At 40.8% G+C, this 24,481-nt stretch overlaps 1 protein-coding gene across 1 annotated transcript; it reads left to right on the forward strand.

Annotated features, from left to right (window-relative positions):
- Positions 1-23,767: 23,767 nt before the first annotated feature.
- Positions 23,768-24,247, forward strand: LOC104212043 (uncharacterized). Its single transcript, XM_009761223.2, has one exon. It carries the CDS (start codon positions 23,768-23,770, stop codon positions 24,245-24,247), a length of 480 nt encoding a protein of 159 aa, XP_009759525.2.
- The last annotated feature ends 234 nt before the right edge of the window (positions 24,248-24,481 follow it).

Here is a 24,481-nt window from a genome sequence, read left to right on the forward strand (position 1 = left end):
TGTCCTAGACAGACCCAACCCCTGTGTTGAGTCTCCAAAGTCAAAATGCACATGATGCAAACAAACGTCCTACTAGAGATCTGGCATGAAGCTGTATTTTGCTAGGTTTAAATCCTGGGGTTTATTGTTCTAGACCTGGCTTACACAAGCGGACAGCTCGAGCCGAGGGGGGCAGCGTACCGGGAATACATAAGCTTTACCGGCTTTACAACTTATCCGAACCTCATTATAAATTTGGAATATGACTCTAACAGAAAAGAAGTCACACGAAGTGCACACTTTTTCATGATTTAGAAGACTCAGAGAGAAGAAGGATTTTGCAACAATTTAAATACAGTTCACGGAATATCAAAGCGGTAAAAGCAATCAATAGCACATTAGGTCCAAATCAGGTAACAAAATAAGATAATGGATAAAGCCAACTATAACAATTATTCTAAGCTCGAATTCTTGAACCCTGAACCATTATGGGTTCGATCCCCAGCAGAGTCGCCAGAGCTGTCACACCTCATTTTTCTACTATACCCCGTAAAAGGGCTATAGTATAAGGGAGTTTTTCCAATTAAAGGACAATTGAAACGGGATTTATTATAAAGATTCAGAGTCGCCACTTGGGAGATTTATGGTGTCCCAAGTCACCGGTTGAATCCCGAATCGAGGAAAATACTGACTCTGTTTAACAGTCCGCGAACCAGAAGCCCGAGTAAGGAATTATGTTAACCCAGGAGAAGGTGTTAGGCATTCCCGAGTTCCGTGGTTCTAGCACGGTCGCTCAACTGTTATATCCGGCTTAATTATCAGATTTTAAAACACCTTTACGACCTATGTGCATTTTTACTTTTAACCGCTTTTAATTGATTTTAAAGAAGATTGAACGTCGTTTAAAACTTGCATTTGGATCGTGCCACATGAAATGCACCCACAATCTGGAATACATTTTATTCAAAGTTTTAGGATTTGGATTTGGGTCACATGAAATGAGCACCCAAGTTTAGGAAGGTAATATTATTATAATACGCGCCTAAAGCAACTACGCGTTTGGTAACTTTGCGAGGGCCATATAAATCTCACTAAATGGCACGCCTCGAATTCTAAGGATTAAATCAAAATTAATTAGACAAGGGTCGTGCGTTTGTCATTTTTGCTCGGCATGGCACAATTCGAATCATTCTAGCCAAACGGTTTTTCAAACTAATCCATGAGGGTCATATACTACTTGTGTTATAAGGGATGACTCGCCCCAATTATTGATAAGAGCCTAATTAATCAAAATGCCAAGTGTAGTCAAAGGTTTCTCTAAAGACTTACAAGATATGGTCGGTTATTTAGGCAAATGGGTTTAACCCAAATCCAAATGAGCTGATGGATTAATGAATAAAGGGCCGCACAATTTGGGCCCAAGCGCGAGCCCAAGCCTTTGGGTAGACTGGGCGTCAGCGGAAAGGGGGATTCCAGATTGAATCCCTGAGGCACACCAGCAGCGTCTGAAAAATATCACTGGGTACAACGTGAGTCCATATGGCTAGTAACGGAACACCCATATATATTCAATCAGCCTTCGACTACTCAATGCATGATTATGTGCAGTTTAACAATAATTTAGTTTGCAAATAATTGAAAGTCTGATTAAAATAACTAGCAGTAGGCAGCTTACTTTCAGACCTCCAGATTAACTTACAATAAAGGCCTGAAGGTTTAAAAACAAATCAAACCAATCTTGTTTAAGTAAAACCCAACTAACAATTGATCATTTCGCGGTAAACTCAAACGTACATCAACAGCAAAGAGTCCCAGTAACTCACATCCAAAAACTAATCAAAATCCATAACAAACTAGCGTGCAATTAGCAATTACAAAACTTAAAGTCTTACTAACATGAGTTCGAACTTATTCAAAGGCCAAATTCCATGAGCCAAACAGTGCTACGGGGCAGGTTTACAGTTAAACAATTAAAGTGAACATGATAAAGGGAAGGTCAAACTTCTCTACACATTCTGATAGTTTCCCAAAGACATGAGTGACATTTATGAACAAGACATAAGTATGGCTAAGCTTAACACTGACTTACAGCACTGTAACAGTCTAGTAGTCCAACATCACTTATAACACATAGGTGCAAATACAAAGTCTAAAAAGGAAATATACTATAAACTATATAACTAACTACTCATAATGATTAACGAGAAAAATGAGCAGAAATCACAAGAAGTCCAATAGCCTCTGCTTGAAGGAACAAAATAGCCATTTCGGCTTGATTTCGTAAAACTTCTGATCTACATTTACTCAGGGTTCAAATGTCTTTACATACCTGAAAATGTGAAGAAAACAACAACGAGGTAATCAAAGGTCAAGCAGCAGTAACAAACATCAAAGTGGAAGTTAAATCCGATGAGACAGTGTACCAAAACAGCTCAAACCCAAGAAAATGCAATTCAGCAGACTAGATTACAGTGTCAAAACACACTTTCAACCAAGCAAACACCAAAACCTAGCCTTAATGACTAAATCTCAAGCCATTTCTAAGTCCAAGCCTTCAGGAAATTGATTTAAGAGGAGAAGGATTTCAGATTATCAAACTAAAATTCAATGGAACAGTGTTTTTCCTAGAGTTTTCAGCCGTTGCAGATTTTTGGATTCTTAGCTCTTGGATCTCTTGGGTCTGTATTTTAGCTCTTGAATCCCTGCCTTGAAAGGCAAGATAGAGAAGCCTTTATAGGCAAGGCATTAGGGCAGGCCTTAAGAGTTCATTTTTGCCCTTTGGTCCCTTTTTAATTTTCCTTTTAGCTTAAACACCCCTAGTTTAAATTCTGCTTTTGCAAAGTAGTCCCCTCCCCAGCTTCCCAAAAGCTTCCCAAACAGTTACACCCTAGATTCCCTAAACCAATTGCCTAATTTACCCTTTAACCCTTTGAAAATTACTTCAGAAATCCAAACGGGTCAAATTGACCCAAGGATATAAACCAAATTAAACGGGCTACATTTGCGAGATGGGTCAACAACAGACTAAAGCCCAATTCGTACATTAACAACCCTAAATTCTATGAGCTTCTGAGAGACAAAACCATCCAAGTACTGGAACAATTTTTAAAACTAAGACCCTAAACTAAATTACTACTAACTGACACAAATAGAGGGAATTAACTGAACTGCTAGACGATTAACTAATTAATAAAGGATCCCGAACTAATCATGCATGAATAACAAAATTCTGGAACAACTAGACAAAACCTAGAAGAGGAGATGAAACAGAAACACAAAAGAAAAGATAAACAAATAAACAAAACGAACAAAGAAGATACCTAACACCAGCCAGGAACCGATTCAACAAACTTTGAAGGGCTTTTCAAATACCTGACTGGAATAGCCCTTAATCGTGTGTTTTCATGTGAAAAAACGCGAATAAAGTCTATTACAGTCTGAAATCTTTAGCACACCCATTGATTTGGACTTTGGGATTTTAGGGTTCTTCTCTTCAGATCAAGATTTGAGAAGTTCTAGGCAGATTCGAAGGAAATTGGTCCGGGATTTAGAAAGAGGGGAGTGGGGGGGGGGTCACGGGGTGTTGTTTTGGTGGCGTTTGGAGGTGGTGCCGCCACCGGACGATGGTGGATTTAGGGGCTGCTCAGCTAAGGTTAGGCTTGGGTTATCTGATAGACGGGGTGTTTGGAACGATGAAATGAGGGGGGGGGGTAGGGCGTTAGGACAGATATATATATATCTGGTAAGGGCTGAGCTGCAGACCATTTGATCAACTGAGATCAACGGTCCAGATCAATAAGAAAAAAATGACGTCGTTTGACTTAGTTGGGGGATTTGGACCGGGTGAGACGTGGGTTTGGGCCGGGTACATGGGTGATTATGTTTGGGCTGGGGAAATCTGGGTTGATTTTGGCCCAGATTTAAACCCTCTTATTTCTTTCTTTTTCTTTTTTCAATTTCACAATTCTTTTTTTTTCTTTTTCCCAAAATTAAAATTAAAACCTAAATTAAATTCTAAACCAAATTATCCTACCATATTAAATTAATTAGCCTTAATAATTGTTACTACAAATAATTAAAACCCAAATTAAAGGAAAAAACTACTAAAATTCAAAAATTAAAATTAAAAGTGCAAAATAAACTATTTTTGTGATTTTTTCCTATTTTTATAAAATAATTTGTCAATTAATCCTAAAAATATAAAATTAAATCGTAAATGCAAATGCCACATATTTTTTGAAATTTTCATTAATTAAATAAAATAAAAATGCACAGACAAATGCAAACAATTACCAGAAAATGCCACGAAAATCCCCAAAATTGCAAACACTGAAAGAAATTATTTTGTTTTGGATTTATGGGAGTAATTCATATATGGCAAAAATCACGTGCTCACAGTAAACACAAAAGTGAAGGAGCAGGAGAGCACAATAGTCAGCCTTAGCTTGCAGCCGGCTAACTTAGAACAGTAGTAGTAAGTGACGTAGAAAGTTTTTTGAGTGTGAGAGAGAGAATTTGAACCAATGTGTTCGTGTGTGTAATGAAAAGAGAAGTGAGTATATAATAGTTTGAAAGCAAGGTAAATAAGGCAAGAATCAATTGTTCAGCAATTATAGAACTACAGAATCAATTAAGAATGAAAATCAGCCAAGTCTCCCTTAATTAAGGGAGTAATTTACCAACGGTAGAAAGCAGGTAACAAATAAGGAACGAATTCAAACAACATAGGTACAGAATATGTAATTAGGGATAGATACATAAAGGTCTAATTAAGGAAATAACAATAGAAATCAATTAATAATACAATCAACCACATAATAAGGTAAAAAATAATTTAAGGGTTATGAAAATAGGAAAAATAGTCGGAAATCGATATAAGAGTATCAACACTGTAAAATCAAGGATTCAAGAATCGAAAGATAGTACTAATATTAAGGTAAATAGTATAGACTTTCATAAACCAATAAACGGAGTATAAATAAGAAGAACCAAATCGAAAACCTTAATAAGATTTTACTAGGGTGAAAATCATAAAATGCTCTAATTAATTGAAGCATATTCATGAGAATCAAACATACAGACAAATCGAATGAACAAACAGTAAAGATGAACTCAGAATCCAAGACTAAAGCCAAAAATTAGGGGTTTTCAACATAACTAGTTAGGTTTAAAGGGAAAGCTTAACAAAACCCGATTAAACACTCAGGGATCAGAGAACAACACTTAGAAATCAAAATCGTTCTTAAGGAAAGTTTCAAAAACCCTAGTTATGAAGGAAAATGAAGCGACGCTTTGAAAATCGAAAGGTTTTCATAAAACAAGCAAAAAATAGTTCAAATATTCTCAGATCTGTTATAGATCTAAAGAGTTAAGAGAGGGAATTAGGGTTTCAAGAAAAATGACCCAGAGATAAAGAGAGATCGATTTAGAAACCATAAGTCTAACAAAAAATAGGACGATCTTACTCAATCGAGCCATGGTGGCCTAAGGACGGTGAGAACAGGGCCAGGGGTGAGCGGACCGGCCACTGGTCCCTTGAGGACCTCAACGACAACATGAATCCCGGTCATAGGAGAGCCATTAAGGCTGGGAGTGGTGAACCATCATTGTTAACGGCGAGCAAGCAACGACGAATGGGACTAGGGTTAGGGCAGAGGGAGTTTGAGAGAGAAGTATAGGGGTGACGGCAGAGAGGGTGAGAGGGAATGAGAGGTTTGGGGTTAGGTCATTAGGTTAATTAAGGAAGGAATTAACTTGGACCGCTGATCAAAATGATCAACGGCCAGGATTTGGGCGGAATTGGGTCGGGTAGGATTTAGGTTTGGACCTGGGTCTCTGGACTAGTGTAATTAGGTGATTTGGGCTGGTTTTAATAGGTTATAATTAAAATAAATTGGGGCCATTTGTTAAATACCCAATCAAAATTAATCAAAATAATTTATAAAATATCTACCAATTATAAAAAATGAATTCCATTCATAGAAACATTTTTAAAATGATTATTTGGTATTTTAAAAATGCAAAACACTAATATTTGGTAAAAATAGTGCAAAATTATATACAGGGCTATAATTGCAACGTTATTGCAATTATAGCCAAAAGGTGCCAATTTGGCTATTTATAGAATAATTTGGTCTTAACAAGACCATAAATAATAAATAAAATCAAGAAAGGTTTTTTTGAAATCATTTGTGATGCAATTTTGTAATTATTTATTGGAAATAAAATACTGGACAAAATTTATAAAAATGTAGAAAATTATGGAAAAATATCAATTGATTTTAATGCATGACTCTGAAGGTATATATGCAATTTTAAAAAATATTTTTGGAAAAAATTGGGTATCAACAACTAGTGCAATGATCGTGGAGGACCCTCTAGAAGCGGTATTGTTGAACCTTGATGTCAATGAGGATGAAGGGCGGGTGGAGTGTGCCAATGCTTTGCATGGAATGAGCTCTTACACTTATGAGCCTCGGAAGCTCTCTTTGGATCTTGAGAATAGAAAAACTCCACCAACAAAGCCTTCAATCGAGGAACCTCCCGTGTTGGAGTTGAAGCCTTTGCCTCCACACCTCAGGTACGAATTCTTAGGCCCTAGTTCAACTTTGCCAGTTATCCTTTCCTCTTGTCTTACTAACATGCAGGTAGATGCCATATTGGCGGTTCTCCAAAAATGAAAGAAGGCAATTAGATAGACTCTAGCTGATATCCGAGGGGTAAGCCCCGCCTTTTGCATACACAAGATTATTCTTGAAGATAATGCTAAGCCCTCCGTGGAACATCAAAGGAGGTTGAATGAGGCTATGCAAGAGGTTCTCAAAAAGGAGGTGATCAAGTGGTTGGATGTAGAGGTTGTGTACCCCATCTCAGATAGTTCTTAGGCTTCGCTGGTGCAATGTGTGCCGAAGAAGGGTAGTATGACTGTGGTTACCAATGCACAAAATGAGTTGATTCCCACCAGGACTGTCACCGGATGAAGTGTATGCATGGACAACTGCAAGCTGAATAAAGTGACCCATAAGGATCACTTTCCATTGCCCTTTCTTGACCAGATGCTAGATAACCTTGCTAGGCGTGCCTTCTACTGTTTTCTAGATGGGTACTCAGGTTACAACCAGATATTGATTGCTTCGGAAGATCAGGAGAAAACCACCTTCACTTGTCCGTATGATACCTTTTCCTTTTCTAGGATGGCATTTGGGCTGTATAATGCACCGGCTACATTCTAGCAGTGTATGATGGCTATATTTACTGACATGGTGGAAGACATCTTAGAGGTGTTCATGGACAACTTCAGTGTTGTGGGTGACTCGTTTGATGAATGTTTGAAGAATCTTGACAAGGTGTTGGTCCAGTGTGAAGAGACCAATCTTGTGCTTAACTGGGAAAAATGCCACTTTATGGTCGAGGAGGGCATTGTCCTCGGCCATAAGATCTCAAAGCACGGCATAGAGATGGACAAGGATAAAATTGAAGTGATCTCAAAACTTCCTCCTCCTACTTCAATTAAGGGGGTTAGGAGTTTTCTTGGGCATGCAAGGTTCTACCGAAGATTCATCAAAGACTTTTCTAAGGTAGTGAATCACTTGTGCAAGTTATTGGAAAAGTATGCCAAGTTCGTGTTCAATGAGGAATGTATGAAAGCATTTGAACTCCTCAAGTACAAATTGACAACCACTCTCATTATTACCGTACCCAATTAGAGCTTACCTTTAGAGCTCATATGTGACGCAAGCGATGTTGCGGTAGGAGCGGTTTTGGGGTCAAAGTGTGAATAAGATGTTTCACCCGGTGTATTATGCAAATAAAACAATGAATGATGCTCAAGTGAATTACACGGTGAAGGAAAAAGATTTGCTAGCAATTGTGTTTGCAATGGAGAAGTTTAGGCCATCTCTCATGGGTGCCAAGGTAATAGTTCATACTGACCATGTAGCACTCCGCTATTTGATGACGAAGAAGGATTCCAAAGCTCGGTTGATGAGATAAGTCTTATCACTTCAGGAGTTTGATCTTGAGATTGTGGACTGGAAAGGGTGTAAAAACCAAGTGGCGAACCACTTATCCTATTTGTCGGAGGAGGGGAGGCCTTGTGATGGCCTCGAAATTAGTGATTTATTCCCTGATGAGCAACTCCTTTTTGTATTTGTGAATATCATGCCTTAATTTGCGGATGTTGCCAACTTTCGTGTAACCGGTATTGTTCCGTATGAGCTCTCTTCTAGCCAAAGGAAGAAGCTTAAACGGGATAGCTTGGACAACTACTGGGATGAGCCTTACTTGTTCAAAATCTGCAATGATGGTGTTATATGGAGATGTGTTCCGGAGGAGGAGCAAATGAGTATTTTGGATGCTTGTCATTCCTCTCCCTACGGTGGTCATCATGGTAGGGTTAGGACAACTTCAAAAGTGATTAGTTGTGGATTTTATTGGCCTACATTGTACAAGGATGCAAGTAAACTTGTGAAGAAATGTGATGAGTGTCAAAGAGCAGGTGGAATTTCAAAGAAGGATGAGATGCCTCTTACCACTATTCTCGAGGTTGACATCTTTGATGTGTGTGGCATTGATTTTATAGGTCCGTTTGTAAGTTAGTGTGGTAACATGTACATTCTTTTGGCCGTTGATTATGTTTTAAAGTGGGTTGAGGCCGTGGCTTTACCCAGCAATGAGGCCTAGAGTGTTGTGGCTTTTCTCAAGAACAATATCTTTACTCGGTTTGGCACTCCTAGAGCAATCATCAGCGATGAGGATCTCATTTATGCAATAAGGCATTTGACACTTTGCTTGCAAAGTATGGTGTCAAACACAACGTTTCTACCCCTTACCATCCTCAAGCTAGCGGGCAAGTTGAGGTCTCCAACAGGGAGATCAAAAGTATATTGTCAAAGATGGTCAATACAAATAGGACCGATTGGTCAAAGAAATTGGATGATGCTCTGTGGGCTTATAAGACTTCTTACAAGACTCCGATTGGTATGACTCCGTACATGTTGGTGTTTGCGAAAGCTTGCCACCTATCGGTTGAGTTAGAGCACAAGGACATGTGGGTTTTGAGGAAGTTAAATCTTGAATGGGATGTGGCAGCAAATCTTTGGGTGGAGCAGCTTAATGAGCTTGATGAGTTCCAGTTTCATGCCTACTCCAGTTCGTCCTTGTTTAAGGACAAGATGAAGTACATACATGACAAGTATGCTGGTGGCAAGAAGTTCAAAGTGGGTGATTTGGTTGTCTTGTTCAATTCCCGGTTATGACTGTTTCTGGGAAAGCTTAAGTCAAAATGGAGTGGACCTTTTGAGGTGGTGCTTATGACTTCGTTTGGTGCTCTTGATTTTAAAAACAAAAATGCTGAAATCTTCAGAGTTAATGGGCATAGAGTCAAGCACTATCTTGGCAAGTTTGATGACATCCACGTTGTGGCAATAGTCCATCTGAAGTGATTGATTGTAACCTGCATCGTGCCGCGATGTTAAATCAGGCGCTTTTTGGGAGGCAACCCATGTGTTTTTCTCTTTGTTTTTTTTTATTTTCTTCTTAGTGTAGGATTTGTTTTTGGACTAACTGGTTGTGAGATATGTATAGGGATGTTTGATGCAGTGCAGGTCTAAGCTGGAAAAATTTGGCACTCTCTGAAGTTTGGACCGCTGCTGCGCTCCATTTTTCGCGGTCGCGATGGCCTTACCGCGGAGGTGGAAATTGATCATGGTCAACGGTGCTAAAAGGTCCAAAATGTAGGTTCTCTAAAGTTTCAACCTCTACTGCGGTGCATTTTTCACGATCAACGGTGGCTTATTGCTGTTGCAGAGCATTTTTCGCGGTCCGCGGTGGTCTCAAAATTACAGCCCTTCTAAACTTCACAACAACGGTACACGGTGATTTACCGCGGTCACGGTAGGTAAGACTGTGTGGACCCTGGGTCTTTTCTATAAATAGGCAGTCCTAGACCCTTTTACACTTTTCGCCCTTTTAACTCTGCAACTACATTCGCTACTGTTCATCCACGCCCTAGTTGTACAAACACAAGAATTAGATTGCATTTTCACCACTCATCTCACATCTGGTAAATCCACTCATTCCTTAGTCTTTATTTTTATAATTATTTACTTTTAAACTGATAGTTCTTACTTCTTCTTCCTCTTTTTCCTTTTAATTTTGACTTAGGGTTCCATAGTGTTAATTAGATTAGGTTTCAATTAGTTAGAAATGATTATTAACTACCTAGTGGGATTGATAATGTTGATGTGAATGCTAAAATGCATGAAAACTAGAAACCCTAGGTCTGCTGAGCCCTAATTTGAATTACGCGGCCACAGTTGTTTTTTCGCGGTCTGCGGTCATTTGTTTGATCTGAGAATGCTAAGTCCTGATAACCGTGGTCAGCGGTAGCAACTTCCACTGATAGCGGTGCCTCTCCGTGGCCGCGATGGATTTTTCGCGGTCCCTGATGATAAAGTTCAGAGAGATACATTTGAGGGTCTGCGACCGTAGTTAATTTTTTGCAGTTCGCGGTGCACATACCGTGGCTGTGCTCCTTTTTCCGTAGTGAACTTACCGCGGCCGTACTCCTTTTTCCGCGGTCCACAGTGCTACTTAATCAGAGAGTAGGTAGTCTGAGTCCCACACTTCTGCGGTTGTGATGCATTTTCCGCGGTGCAGCCTTCGTGACCACGATACATTTTCCGCGGTCTGCTATTTTGTTCTTGAACTGTCAACTGGTATTCTGCACTGCTTCTTCTAGTATTTGCACTAACAAATTTTAACTGATTATACTTATAGACAAAGGGTAAATCTAGAGGAGGCAATGACAAATAAAAGGGTAGAGTAGAGTCCTCCCGGGGTAAGGGACGAGGGAAAATAATGTTGACCCCGGCAGTTCGAAAAGCAACTGGGGAGATGAGAAAGAAAATCAAAGCTATAGATAGAGCTGCTTCCCATTCTGAGGGAAGTGAGTATATGCCCTACCGGGAAGTATCATAGTCTGATTCAGTGCCAGAGTATGTACCCGACTTCCCAGAGAGATATAGGTTGAGAGATGTACCTGCACCTCTAGACTCTCCTACTGCTCGTGCTTCAGTTCATATTTCTTCTGAGTCGTTTGAGGGCTCAATAGAGAGCAGTGATAGTTCAGCTTCAACATCACTTACACCTTCGTCACCTGGACAGGATGTAGATGTTAGGGTACCAAATGAAGAGAGAGCGGGTGTGACCCAAACCGGGGGTGTGGAAAGAACTAGAAACCCCAAAATATGGCAAAAGAGGTTCTTTAGTGAGCTGGCATATCACAAGTTCTGGGAGTGGTGGCCTCTATGGTCACTTATTCATGGGCGCTAGTTCATAGAGCGGGACCTTCTACCTCACAACCCCAACGTGAAACAGCAATTCAATGAACAAGTGGCGTGGGATTACTTCACTAGCAGGGTGTCAGATGCAAATGAGCACTTAGTCAAGGAGTTCTACGCCAATGCCTCCGACATCAAGAAGGATATAAAATTGACTAAGGTACGAAACTTGAAAGTGAAGTTTGATGGGAAGACAATCAATGAATACCTGGGCTTCAATGAGGAAGATGAAACATTGTACTTGGAGAAGGTGGCACTTGATGAGGCATCCCGCCCCTGGTTGGCATCATACCTGGCTATACCGGACACCACCCCAACATGGTTGACAACAGGGGTTCCTATTTGGAGGAAAAACCTAAATTTTGAGGCGAAGGGGTGGGAGACTTTTGTATGCCATAGGCTAGACCGCACTACCCATGAAAACACCTTACCGGTCTCCCAGGCGATATTAGTGGCAGATATTATGGAGGGGTTCCCGATCAATGTCGGGAATGTTATGTATAAGGTGATCAACAGGGTGGTCAATGAGGGTGATAAATCATACCCCTTCTCGAACTTCCTTACCATGTACTTGGAATATCAGGAGGTGGAGAAAATAAACTTTGACGTGAAGGTGAAAGCCAAGATGCTCTTTTCATGGTACAGCCTCAAGGGTCCAGAAAACTCCAAAGCCAAGGAATCCAAGGGCAAAGCCACTACTTCTACTAGCCAATTTGAAGAGCCAGTAGTGGTAGTCACTACTTCTCAGCCTTCCACTGCCATACCAGATCCTGCCTCCGGACTATCTACCTCCTTGCCTCCAGATATTCCATCTTCCTCATCATACCCATTGACTGCCCACAGATTGAGCCAAACACTCTCCAGTATCAACAATTGGATGCGTGCAACAACTTCTAAGCTGTATGTGCTATCTAGTTCAGTGGCAGCCTAGTCAGTGCCCTCACAGCCACAGGTGCCAGTTTCGGTAGAGGAAACTCTCAAGGAGCTTCTGGACAACCAGAAGAAGCTCCTGGATAACCAAAAGCTGATAATGGATACTCTAGCAGTTCAAGGCAAAACACTTCAGGAGCTGAGCAAGTCAACAAAGAAGCTGAAGAAGACTCGGGCCTCGAAGGAGTCCGTTAAGGGATTTGAGGGAAGAGGTGGAGAAGATGAAGGCAACTGATCACCTACCCTTGGAGCTACTATTGCATGATCATCCTCCAGCGGTCTAGACATAGCAGGTCTAGGAGCCTTAGATTGAGAGAGCGCCCAAGAGGAGGAGAGTGATGCCCCAGGTGGATGATGTAGAGATTAAGCTTGAGGAGACGAAGGGAGTTGCTTCTGGCTAGCCATAGGACCCCGAGACAGATGATCCATGTGCCCAGCCACAGGACCCCATCCAGTCACAAGGCCCCTTGCTACCACATGACCCCATGCAGACGGAGGATCCATAGGGATTTTTCTTTATTCTCTATCTTTCTTTTTGAACTTATTTTTGGTTAGTTAGCATTGAGGACAATGCTAGCTTTCATTTGAGGGGGTGACCCTACTTTGATTTGGTAGTTGGTTTGTAAATATGACACTATTTTCTTTATTTATGCTTATTTTTCACTTTTGGTATGTATATAACTTTACCCTTTAATTAACTTTTCGTTATTTTTCTATCTTGGTCTATATATAAAGTTACTCTCTCATGTATATATTCATTCTCTCTTATGTATATTCATCTAAACCCCCTTTTATACATATTCACTTTATTTTTCGCATTTTACTTCATAACTTCTTTTGCAATTTTCCTTAATAGTATAGATTCTTATTCCATTTAATAGCTTCTTTTTTGGTTCGTATCTTCTTATTTTACAAGTTTCAATGATCAATAAGCCTTTGGTTTTCTTAATGCCACGGTTCTTTCCAAAGGTGGAGTTTGTGTGAACCGGCTGGCTCTTCCAGATGATGGATGACATGACAACCTTCTTAAGGGTTTGAGTCTGTTTTTCTTTTTATTTTTGTGTAAATAGTAGTTAGTGAGCAATGGTGCCTCAAGCAAAGCTTCACTTGGGCCTAACATATTCACTTTTGACCTTATGGTTAAAAACAAATTTGTGTGTATATGATGGTGATAGTTATGACCTTGAGACTCTTGTGTTGACTATTTGAGAAACAATCATCAAGTGGTTTCTCAAAACCATTTGTATTGCTTAAGTCTTAGATAAGGTTGTTGTGGGCCCCCGACTCTACTCTTTAGCAATCCTATAGCTTGTGTGGTAAGGTATTGATTTGCAAGTCCAAGTCCCGTGCCAATGAGTCTAGAACTTGCCCTGAATATTTGTCTAGGCAAAATCCTAAGTGAAGCATGACTTGAGAAGTGAATATAGACTCTCCTTGATCCTAATTGAGACTTGAAAACATCCATAGAATACCAATGATGATATCCCTAGTCAACCTCATTGAGCCATAGCCCTTATTCTTTCAATAACCATGTTACAAGCCTTTATCCATTCTAAAATGATCCTCTCTTGGCACCCTATCTTTCCTTAACACAAGGCAAAAGCATAAGTTTTGGGGGAGAGACGAGGAATGCAAAAGTGATAAAAGGTACAAAATAAAGAAAAGGAAAGGCAAAAAGAAAAAGAAAGAAAAGCCAAAAAGTCAAAAAGAAAGTGAACAATATAGAGGAAATGAAGAGATTCAATAAAAGTAAAAGATGAAAGGCATGGAAAGATTAGAAAGGAGAAAAAAGATTGAACTGAACAATAAATAGTGACAGTGTGTCTCTCTATCCCTTAAAGAAGAAGTAAATGACTCAAAGAGTCAAGAAAATGTGTGCTAAAATGAAGCAAATGAAGTGCTTAAGGGAAAATGAAACCTTCTTAGACCAATATATCCTACATTGAACCAAAAACCTTCATTACATTCCCACAAAAGCCCGATATAATCTTGAGTTGGGTGAGCTTATATTAGTGGCGACTCACATAAGGGGCACACTTATGGTACTTAGAGCCGAACTTGTGACCTTCCTTTGAGAGAGATGAGTGTGTTTTCTACAATCCTCGTTCTAAGTGCTGCAATCTAAAAGTGAGGTTTGCTTATGGAGAGTTGAGGAGTATGAGTTTGGGTTCCACAGCGACCAATGTAACAGAAAGAGTTTTCTTGATGAGTTGAGTCAACTCTTGATGCTTTTGTGTCACACTATAGCCATGGTGCTAAAAGGTCGTGTATTGTTGATAATGCATTTGAGTTGAGGGTAATTGTTAGTCCCAATTGATTCTTGATGAGGTTACTTTAGGACAGCTGAATTTTTCTTTCTTTTATCTTGAGAAGGTGGGAATTACTTTGTTTGCTTTAGGACAAGCAAAAGCTCAAGTTTGGGGGAGTTGATAACTAGGGATTCTAATCTGTTTTATGCTCCTTTTTGCTTGATTTTTGCATTAAAAGTGTGTACAAGTATTTCAAAAAGCTAACTTATTATGCTTGAGTGCAGTGTTTGGTCAAACAGGGATAAAGAAGTCAAAACCAGCTAAAAAGGAGTGAAACCTACACAAGTAAAGGTTGAGTCAATTGACCGTTGCAGTGGAAAATCCACTGCGGACGCGAAGGACCTACTGCAACAGCGGCCCTTTTATCGCGGTCCGCGGTGGCAAGGTTCTGAGAGATGATATTTGAGGCTTTTCAAGTCACCGCTGACCGCGGTGCTTTTATGCGGCAGCGGTGCCTCCACCGCGATAACGGTCCATTTACCGCGATCCGCGGTAACCTCGCCACTGCAACGGTCCATTTTCCGCTGTCAGCAGTACCTCCGTCAGGGGAATTTTTGTCTGAAAAATTTAGCTGTGTATAAATACTACTTTTTCTAATTTTTAGGTCATCTTATGTTAGCTGAGCGTGTGAACGCCGATTTTTGTCTATTTTGAGTAATTTTTGTAGCTTAATTAGCAATTGATCTTAGACTCTTATAACATTATTGCCCTAAGTTCTAGATCCCGTTAGATATTCACTAGGAGTAAGTCACTTCCCTAGTGCCTCTTTATCCATTTAGAAAGCCTTACAAAAATATCTACTTAGTTTAATTTTGTGCATCATTAGTATAAACTTAGAAGTAAAAAACAAACAAGAATGATTGAAAGTGTAATCAAGAGCACTACACACTGCTAGATTAGATAGAAATCCTACTCCAAACATTATATTAGTTCCATGTGGATTCGATTCCGACCTTCTCGGGTAAAAGCTGCATCGACTGCTCTTGTCACTCTGTAGTTGTGTAGGGTTGGATCCGATCATTGTTCTCTCAATATTTTGTATTCTATTTTATATAATAGATTGCTCATCTCCGTCTTGGACGTAGGTCAATTGGCCGAACCACGTTAAATATTTGTGCCTCTTTTGGTGTATTTATCTTTTGTTATTTGATTTATTATCGTTCAATGTTTGCTGTACTAGCTTGACATCACACCTGTTTTATTTGGTCCTAGCATATAATCATACCAACATATTGTTATCAAATTATAGAGATATTTTAATTTGAAGAATCAACTTGATGTAGATTAGTTGGTGTGGCATAGACTAATATTATTAACTTTGTCACGACCCGGAATACCCACCATCGGGACCGCGATGGCGCCTAACATCACACTTGCTAGGAAAGCCAACATTAGAGATTTATTAGCCAATTCCTTTACGTTTCAGTGGTTAACAATAAGCAAGCTAAAACAAGTCGAAGTAAATGCGAAAGTAAATAAATAACAACTTTGATTATATACCATTACTACCCAGAATCTGGAGTCACAATTCACGAATATTGTATGATTTTACTACAACTATTTGTCCGAAAGAAAATACAATTGTTTGAAAAATAAAGAAAACAGTGAAGTATGAGGTATAGACAGGGATTCCAGGGCCTGCGGACGTCGACATGTCTACCGTAGGTCTCCTAGCTGATAAATCCTATAGCCAACCTCTCGGTCAGCTCGAACCAGCTCCAAAATCTGCACTGGAAGTGTAGAGTGCAGTATCAGTACAACCGACCCCATGTACTGGTAAGTGTCGAGCCTAACCTCAATGAAGGAGTGACGAGGCTACAACGAGGAAATCACAATATAACCTGCATACAATATATAATAAAAGCAGAAAGAAAGACAGGATAAAATAGAGCAGTAACTTGCAAGAAGCAAATATAGTCCTCGAAGCATATCATCAGTGTTCAGCTACTACAAATCCTTAAGTGCAATTTAAGACTACCATACAGCTTAAACAGACAAGGAAAAGTATAAACATATAGGTTGTTGCAGCGTGCAATCCGATCCCACCGTACAACTCATATTCCTCCCTTATTTACTCTTATTAACATAAACATCATAATATAAATAAATGTTTGCGGCGTGCAACCCGATCCCACCATATCACAATAATCACATTCATAGTTCACCCTTATTACACCACAATTCACCCTTATTACACCTCAATTCACCCTTATTACACCTCAATTCACCTTTATTACACCTATTGCGGCGCGTAACCTGATCCTACCATATCAGTATCAGTTATTCAATACGTACATCAATTTCTCAATTCAAATCACATAACCCTTCTCAAGGCTTAACTTCCAACCAAACAATTAGGAAGCTTGTACACTATGAAACTTTACACAAGTAATACTACTAAGCGAGACCAATCCAGAATATATCATGAAAGTACTTATAACCAGCCCAAGCAATTAATAGGAGTCAACGAAGCTACGAAATAACTAATACCTTTAACAAAGTGAAATAATGTCGATCAGGTAGCAATTAAGCATGGAACTACCTATAGAAACCTGAGCAGAAGGCATGGTGAGAACTCTGGGCTGGTAGTGCACTAAATGAAGACTGGCCTAAGCGGGCATTGTAAAAACTGTGGATAACTGATGCACCACCATAAGCTAGACAAGTCGTCTGAGCGGCCTATAAGGACGACCCGTGCAGTGGTAAGACTGCCCCCAGAAGAAACACCACTGAAACCACCTGAGCTATGAGGCCTCTTGGCCTCCCTCTCCTCATGCTCCTAACTACAGATTATCTCTATCTGCCGAACAATATCAACTGCCTCGTCAAATGTAGCACCGGATGCCATCTCGCGAGTCATAAGAAACCGCAACTGATTGTGAGGCCATCAATGAACCTCCTAATCCTCTCCCTATCAGTGGGAACCAACCAAACTGCATAACGAGCAAACTCTGAGAACCTCACCTTATACTAGGCCACATATATGCCATCTTGACGTAGCTGCTCAAACAGTCTGCGCAGCTCCTCCCTGCAAGAGTGGCACGAACTTCTATAAGAAGAGAACAGAGAACTCATTCCATATAAGTGGCGCTGCACCGACCGGCCTGCACCTCTCATAAGCCTCCACCATCTGAAGGCAACCCCCCTAAAAAGTAGTGAATGAGACCCCACTGGTCTCTAGAATACCTGCCGTGCAAAGAATCCACTGGCACATATCCAAAAAGTCATGGGCATCCTCAGACTCAGCCCTACTAAATGATGGAGGCTGGAGCCTCCCAAACATCTCTAGTCTCCTCTGCTCATCATCAGTCATAACGGGGCCCACCTGGGCTTGAGCAACTATAACCGGCTGGGCTGGTAGTACCCCCGATGTCTGAAGTTCTTACATCACCTGCTCTGGAGTACGAGCGGTGGGAATCTCAGTACCTCCCCCGACCTGAGAAGTGGCTGCTGCGGCCGAAACAGAAACCGCCTAAGCAAGGCTCGTGCACACAATCAAAATCTGAGCCAAAGACTTTTGAAGGCTTGGAATCATAATGGGCACAACTGATGCCTGAATTGGCCCCACTAGCTCAACCATATCTGGTACCTGCTCCTAAGCTGGAGTAACTAATGGATCTGTAGGTGCTATTCTAGCTGTTGTATAAGCTTCACCGCTGCCCCTACCGCGGCCCCTACCATGACCCCGGCCTCTCATGGTCCTAGCTAGTGGTACTGGTGGCCATCCATCCTGGCTGGTAGCACGTGTCCTCATCATGTGTGAGAGAATATAATTACAAAAATTTAGTTACCGAATCAACAAATCCACACGACAAGAATACAAGAATGTGAAGTTTTCCTAAGGGTTCAACAGCCTCTTGAAGATAAGTACAGATGTCTTTGTACCGATCCGCAAGACTCTACTAAACCTACTCATGACTCGTGAGACCTATGTAACCTTGCTCTGATACCAACTTGTCACGATCTAAAACCGACCCGTCGTGATGGCGCCTATCATAGTATTAAGCAATACTATATACCAAACATTTGCCAACATAGTCTAGTACACCATCTCAAAAGTAAGACTAAATACATAAAATTGAAAAATAGTGAAAGGAGGATCAAGGTTTGCGGATGCCACACAGCTACCTCGATGATCTCCAAATAACTAGACTCTGCGATCAACAACCGCCGTGCCTGGAAATGCCTGGATCTGCACACCAGGTACAAGGTGTAGTGTGAGTACAACTAACTCAATAAGTATCGCAAATAAATAAGGCAAGGTAAGAGAAGCTTAAATTTGCTAAGGCCACTAGTTAATTTAGTGTAATCCTTCCCTTTTTGATTAGCATAATATAACGTCTAAGGCTAGCATATAAGGCTTCGTGATACAAATATCCGTGTGTGCATGTGCACTGGTTCTCAAATACCCTACTCAACAGTATTATGGCATGTAGAGGAAAGAATTACATAAATCAGATAAATGATCAAGAAAATACAAGTTCCAAACACTGCATAGACAACTCACGTGCTACACGGACAACTCACGTGCTAACAATAGAATCTGCATGGCCAACTCACGTGCGACACGAGCAACTCACATGTCAATAATATCAATATATGGATCCGCAAGGACAGCTCACATGCCAATAATATCATCACATTGATCCGCACGGACAAGTCACGTGGTACACGGTCAACTCACGTGCCAATAACATAATCCACCCGGCATAGTCACACGCCCAGTCCAAAATTTCATACAGGAGCAATAAGCAAGTATACATGTATATAACGGATAAAATATGATTCTCCTATCCCTGGACCGGTATAAATAATATGCTAAAGTGTAGGCATGTGAAAAGTGTGCTACCGTAGCTCAATCTGGCAATTTCGTAAATGAAAAGCATTTATCAAATTCGTTCAGGGATTAAACCTCTACATAGACTCATCATGGGTCAATTAGATCACATAAACTGTTACCACATGATAGATATCGAAGCTTGAAGCTTAACAATTTATGGGTTTATAGGATCTCGATCACAACTCAAACATGAATATACAATCTCGGTGCCTGCACATAGGATCATCCCCATGCATGTGCACACTTAAAAGTACATGGCTATCACAACAATTCAGACAACTGGTGCCTCAACCGAGTTTAAATAAATACTTACCTCAAGCAACTCGAATCACTCCGCTACAAGCCCTTGCCTCGCAAATCGGCCTATGAACATCTCGAATCTAGCCATAAACAATTCGATGTAATCAACATGAGCTAAATGAATCAATTCCATAAGAAAATACTAAGTCCTTAATCAAAAGTCAAAAAGTGAACTCAACAATCGGCCCACGGACCCACGCCTCGAAATCTAATAAAAGTAACAAAATCCGGAAACTCATTCAACCACGAGTCTAACCATACCAAATTTACCAAAATCCAACATCAAATCGTCACTCAAATCCCCAAGTTAAACTCTCCAAATCCCTAGCCTCAAACTCCCAAATTCCACCTCAAAAACACACAAACTAGGTGGGAAATTCAATGGGGAAACATAATTATTGAATAAAATTAACCACAAACGAATTACCTCACAAATCGTTTCGAAATCCCTCTCAAGAATCGCCCAAATTCGAGTTTGCAAAAATCAAGAAATGATAAAACCCTAGGAACTGAACGTTTATATTTTTGTCCAGGCTTTCCGCACTTGCGAAAACATAACCATATCTGCAGTGTCGCAGAAGTGACAATTCATCCGCTTCTACAATGATCCACTGAAATCCAGATTCGCACCTGTGGATCATGCTCTACTTCCGCGCAAATGCAAGTGCGACCATCTCCCCGCTCCTGCGATGCCCCTACGCTTCTGCGCTCAACCTTTCCGCATCTGTGACCACGCAGGTGCGAACAATCCTTCTCACCTGCGGGTAACAGAATTCCTCACTCCTGGCTGCATCTGCATATCACAACTCGCACCTGCGACCAAGCTCCGCAGGTGCGATTGCACCAGAAGACTCTAGCTACAACACCCCTTATAACTCCAAATTTGATCGGATAATCATCTGAACTCCACCCGAGGCTCCCGGGACCTCAACCAAAATTACAAACATGTACTAAAATATGATATGAACTTAGTCGAGCCTTCAAATCACATCAAACAATGGTAAAACCACAAATCGCACATCGATTCACGCCTAATGAATTTTGAACTTCTAACTTCTACATTCGATGCCTAAACCTATCAAATCCCGTCCGATTGGACTCAAATTTTGCACACAAGTCATAAATGACAATACAGACCTACTCCAACTCCTGAAACCCCAATCCGAGACCGGTAACCACAAAGCCCACTCTCTGTCAAACTTCTAAATTTCCAACTTTCGCCATTCAAGCCTAATTCAACTACAGACCTCCAAATAACAATCCGGACACGCTCCTAAGTCCAAAATCACCCAATGGAGCTAACAGAACCATCAAAACTCCATTCCGATGTCGTTTACACATAAGTCAACATCCGGTCAACCTTTTCAACTTAAGCTCCCAACCTTGAGACTAAGTGTCTCACTTTATTCCCAAACCTCTCCGGACACGAATCAACTACCCCAACAACTGACATAGTAGTTATAAATCATAAAATGAGCAGTAAATAGAGAATGAGGCTACAACCCTCAAAACGACCGGCTAGGTTGTTACAATAATTTAAGCAAAAGTCTAAAGGAAATATCAATAAATTAAATAGTCAGTAATTTAATTTAATTGATTAGTATATGAATATTAACCTGGGAAGTTAAAGAAGATTTAATTGATGAATTTTGAAATTGAGTAAGGAGTGAAATTACGAATTTTTAGTGAAATAATTCGTAATTTATTATGGTGAATATTAATTTCAAAAATTATAATTAATTCCATAATTGGAAGCCTTGTTAGTTAAATTCTGTGATCCCTAGTATGTCTTAATAGTAGGAAATAAAGGAATTTTTTTAGGAGAAGGGGAGAAGGAGGCTAAAAATTTCAGCCTTTTTCCTAGAAAATTTCGCCCACACGAAATTACTATTTTCAGATATTATTTGGGTAACACAGTAAAAAATCGTGGAACGTTTGGGGATCGTGATTGTGTGGGTCATGAAGATTCTATTGAGATGATGTGGAACTGAAGGTTCACGTGATAGAAGAGTTGTGTTCACGCTTCAAGTGGTAACCTCTGAAAACTTCGTAATATGCTAATTGTCCAAATTACATGTGATTTTGATACTAAGATTGCTCCGCTACGTATAGTGTTCCATCAAAAAGAGTCATTAAAAATTGAGTAGGTAAATAAATGTCAAAAGAGAGGTTTGTATGGGTCCAAATTTGACCGACCTCGACCTATGATGAGTACGACCAATGATCGAGTATCTTCGAATCGGCATCCCAAGGAAGACAACCCTAAGGCAAAAGCAGAAACTGTACGAACCTTTTAGAAATATAAGCCCATTAGGAGACAATGAGAATATTCTGTCGAATATTCCTTGTATTTTTCATTTCTTATAGTTCTGAAAGTTTTCTCTCTATTATATACGGGGGAAAAGAGATCTTGTAAGGGGGGACACTCGAAAAGTAAAAAAATCTTGAATACAAAGAAACTTTGCAACTCTCTTCTCCTTACCTACTATTAGTCTAGAGATAATTATCTTCAGCTAAGATTTACCCCTTCATCTTGGATTGCTTTGTCCAAAAAGGTTTTAAAATCTTTTGAGTCAAACAATTTGGCACCGTCTGTGGGGATTTTCATAGCTGAAATCATAGTTCTTATCTAGATCCCTAAAAGTGATCACCTTTCTTCGAACCTCCAAAAACCAACAATGGTGGGAAAGGAAGCGAGGCTGAAGGCGATAGCAGACGTTTCGAACAATCTCCTAAACTCCATCGATGAAGCCGGTAGAGAAGATGATGGGAATACAACGCCAAAAGTTATACCTGAGGGGGAGATCTCACATCTTCCACACGAAGATTTAACGGTCTTGCGCGAAAGGGGAGCCTCGATATCCACCATGGGGGAAGCACCGCCAGCAGTCAAAAAGTTGCTGGAAGAATGGTTGACAAGTGCTTTGAGCAACACGATCGAGAAACCCACTCAGGGAGGTGTCAAAGGCATACCAACTAAGAAATCCCAGCTACCACCGATGAGTCAAGCATTACACGAGCAGGTAATACCCACACCATCACTAACGTAGGTGATATTGCACTCATGGCCATCTTAAAGAAAATGGAAGTGATGGAAAATGAGAACAAAACACTTCGCGACCAAATAACGGAACATCAGGAGAGGGTCGATAAAATACCAGGAGCTCTAAAGCTATTACCGAAACGCGACGTAGGCCGATTCGTCGAACACCCTTACAGCGAAGGGGCTGCTCTTCATCCTATTCCAAAGCCTTCAAGATGCCGCCATACTTAAAAATATATGACGGGACCACAGACCCGGAAGATCACCTAATCCATTATGTTACCGCAGTAAAAGGCAATGATCTATCAAAAGAACAGGTATCGTCTGTGCTGTTGAAAAAATTTGGCGAGACCTTGATAGGGGGAGAGTTGATATGGTACTCCCAGCTACCAGCATGATCAATATCGACGTTAGAAGAAATGGTAGATAAATTCACCACCGCTCATGCAGAAGCAAAGAGGGCTGAGGCTAGGGTCAATGACATCTTCGCCGTTAGGCAAACGACGGGAGAGGGACTTCGGGATTTCTTGGCCCGATTCAACAGAGTATGGATGAGCATACCGAACGTATCAGAAGGGATGGAAGTCGCAGCCTTTCAGAATAGGTTAAATAGGAGCAGGTCAAAGGCAACCAAAAAACTACTCAGCAGACTCATGAAGTACCCCCTACCATATGGGAAGAGATTCACAACGCTTATTGCACCAAAGTGAGAGCAGACGAGGACGACCTGAACGGCCCACTTCAACGCTTAACATAAGTCCAGGCCGAGACAAAGAGAGATCGACGTAGCGATGGGCGACGAGATCAACCACCACGTTTCAATCGCGAAAGGAATCAGCCATATATCCGAACATCTAACCCGCCCCCTCCACAACACATAGACATTGTACCACAACACACTGCACCCCTCCGAAGCGAAAGAGGTATGCCTCTACTACTATCTGCTCATAATTTATGTGTTTCCCCTTCAGAAATAGTGTACGCACTGGAGAAGCTGGGCACGAAGGTGCAGTGGCCGCAAAAGATGAAATCAGATCCAAGCACCAGGAGGTCAAACGTCCTCTGCGAGTTCCACCAAGAAACAGGACACAAGACCGAAGATTGCATAGGTCTTCGGCAAGAAGTAGTTAGAATGTTGAACCAAGGGTACCTGAAAGAACTGTTAAGAGACAAAGGAAGGGCCAACTTCACTCGAGGACACGACCCATATCAAGGACCTCCAAAGCAACCATCACCAGCGCGTACAATACAAATGATCATTGGAGGCGGCTATGATACGGTAATCAACCATGTGAAGTTCACTACCACGTACAAACTCAAACGAACAGTCGCCCACGAACGGTATAATGATCTCGAAGATAGTATCATCTTCGACAAGTCAGATACCGACGGTTTGTCTTTTCCTCACTATGATACTTTGGTTATACATTTATGCATCGCTGACACTGATGTGAAAAGAATCATGGTGGATGACAAAAGCGGCATGTGTATTGTTCACCCATGAGTTCTCGTGCAAATGAGGCTCGAGGATAAGATAATATCGTGTTGCATAACACTAACGGGTTTTAATAATGCAGTAGAGCGGACATTCGGAGAAATAGTGCTACCTGTCCAAGCAGGAGGGGTTACCCTGGAGACGATGTTCCACGTCATGAACCAAGAAACGGCCTACAACACCATCATAGGACGACCATGGATACACGCCATGCGAGCCGTCCCTTCAAGCTTCAATTAGGTG

Source organism: Nicotiana sylvestris, chromosome 1 (assembly GCF_000393655.2).
Source record: "Nicotiana sylvestris chromosome 1, ASM39365v2, whole genome shotgun sequence".
Classification (NCBI taxonomy): Eukaryota; Viridiplantae; Streptophyta; class Magnoliopsida; order Solanales; family Solanaceae; genus Nicotiana; species Nicotiana sylvestris.

Bases quoted from the DNA above. Each gene is read 5' to 3' on its own strand.
- LOC104212043 (XM_009761223.2), top strand. From the start codon at position 23,768: ATGAAATCAGATCCAAGCACCAGGAGGTCAAACGTCCTCTGCGAGTTC.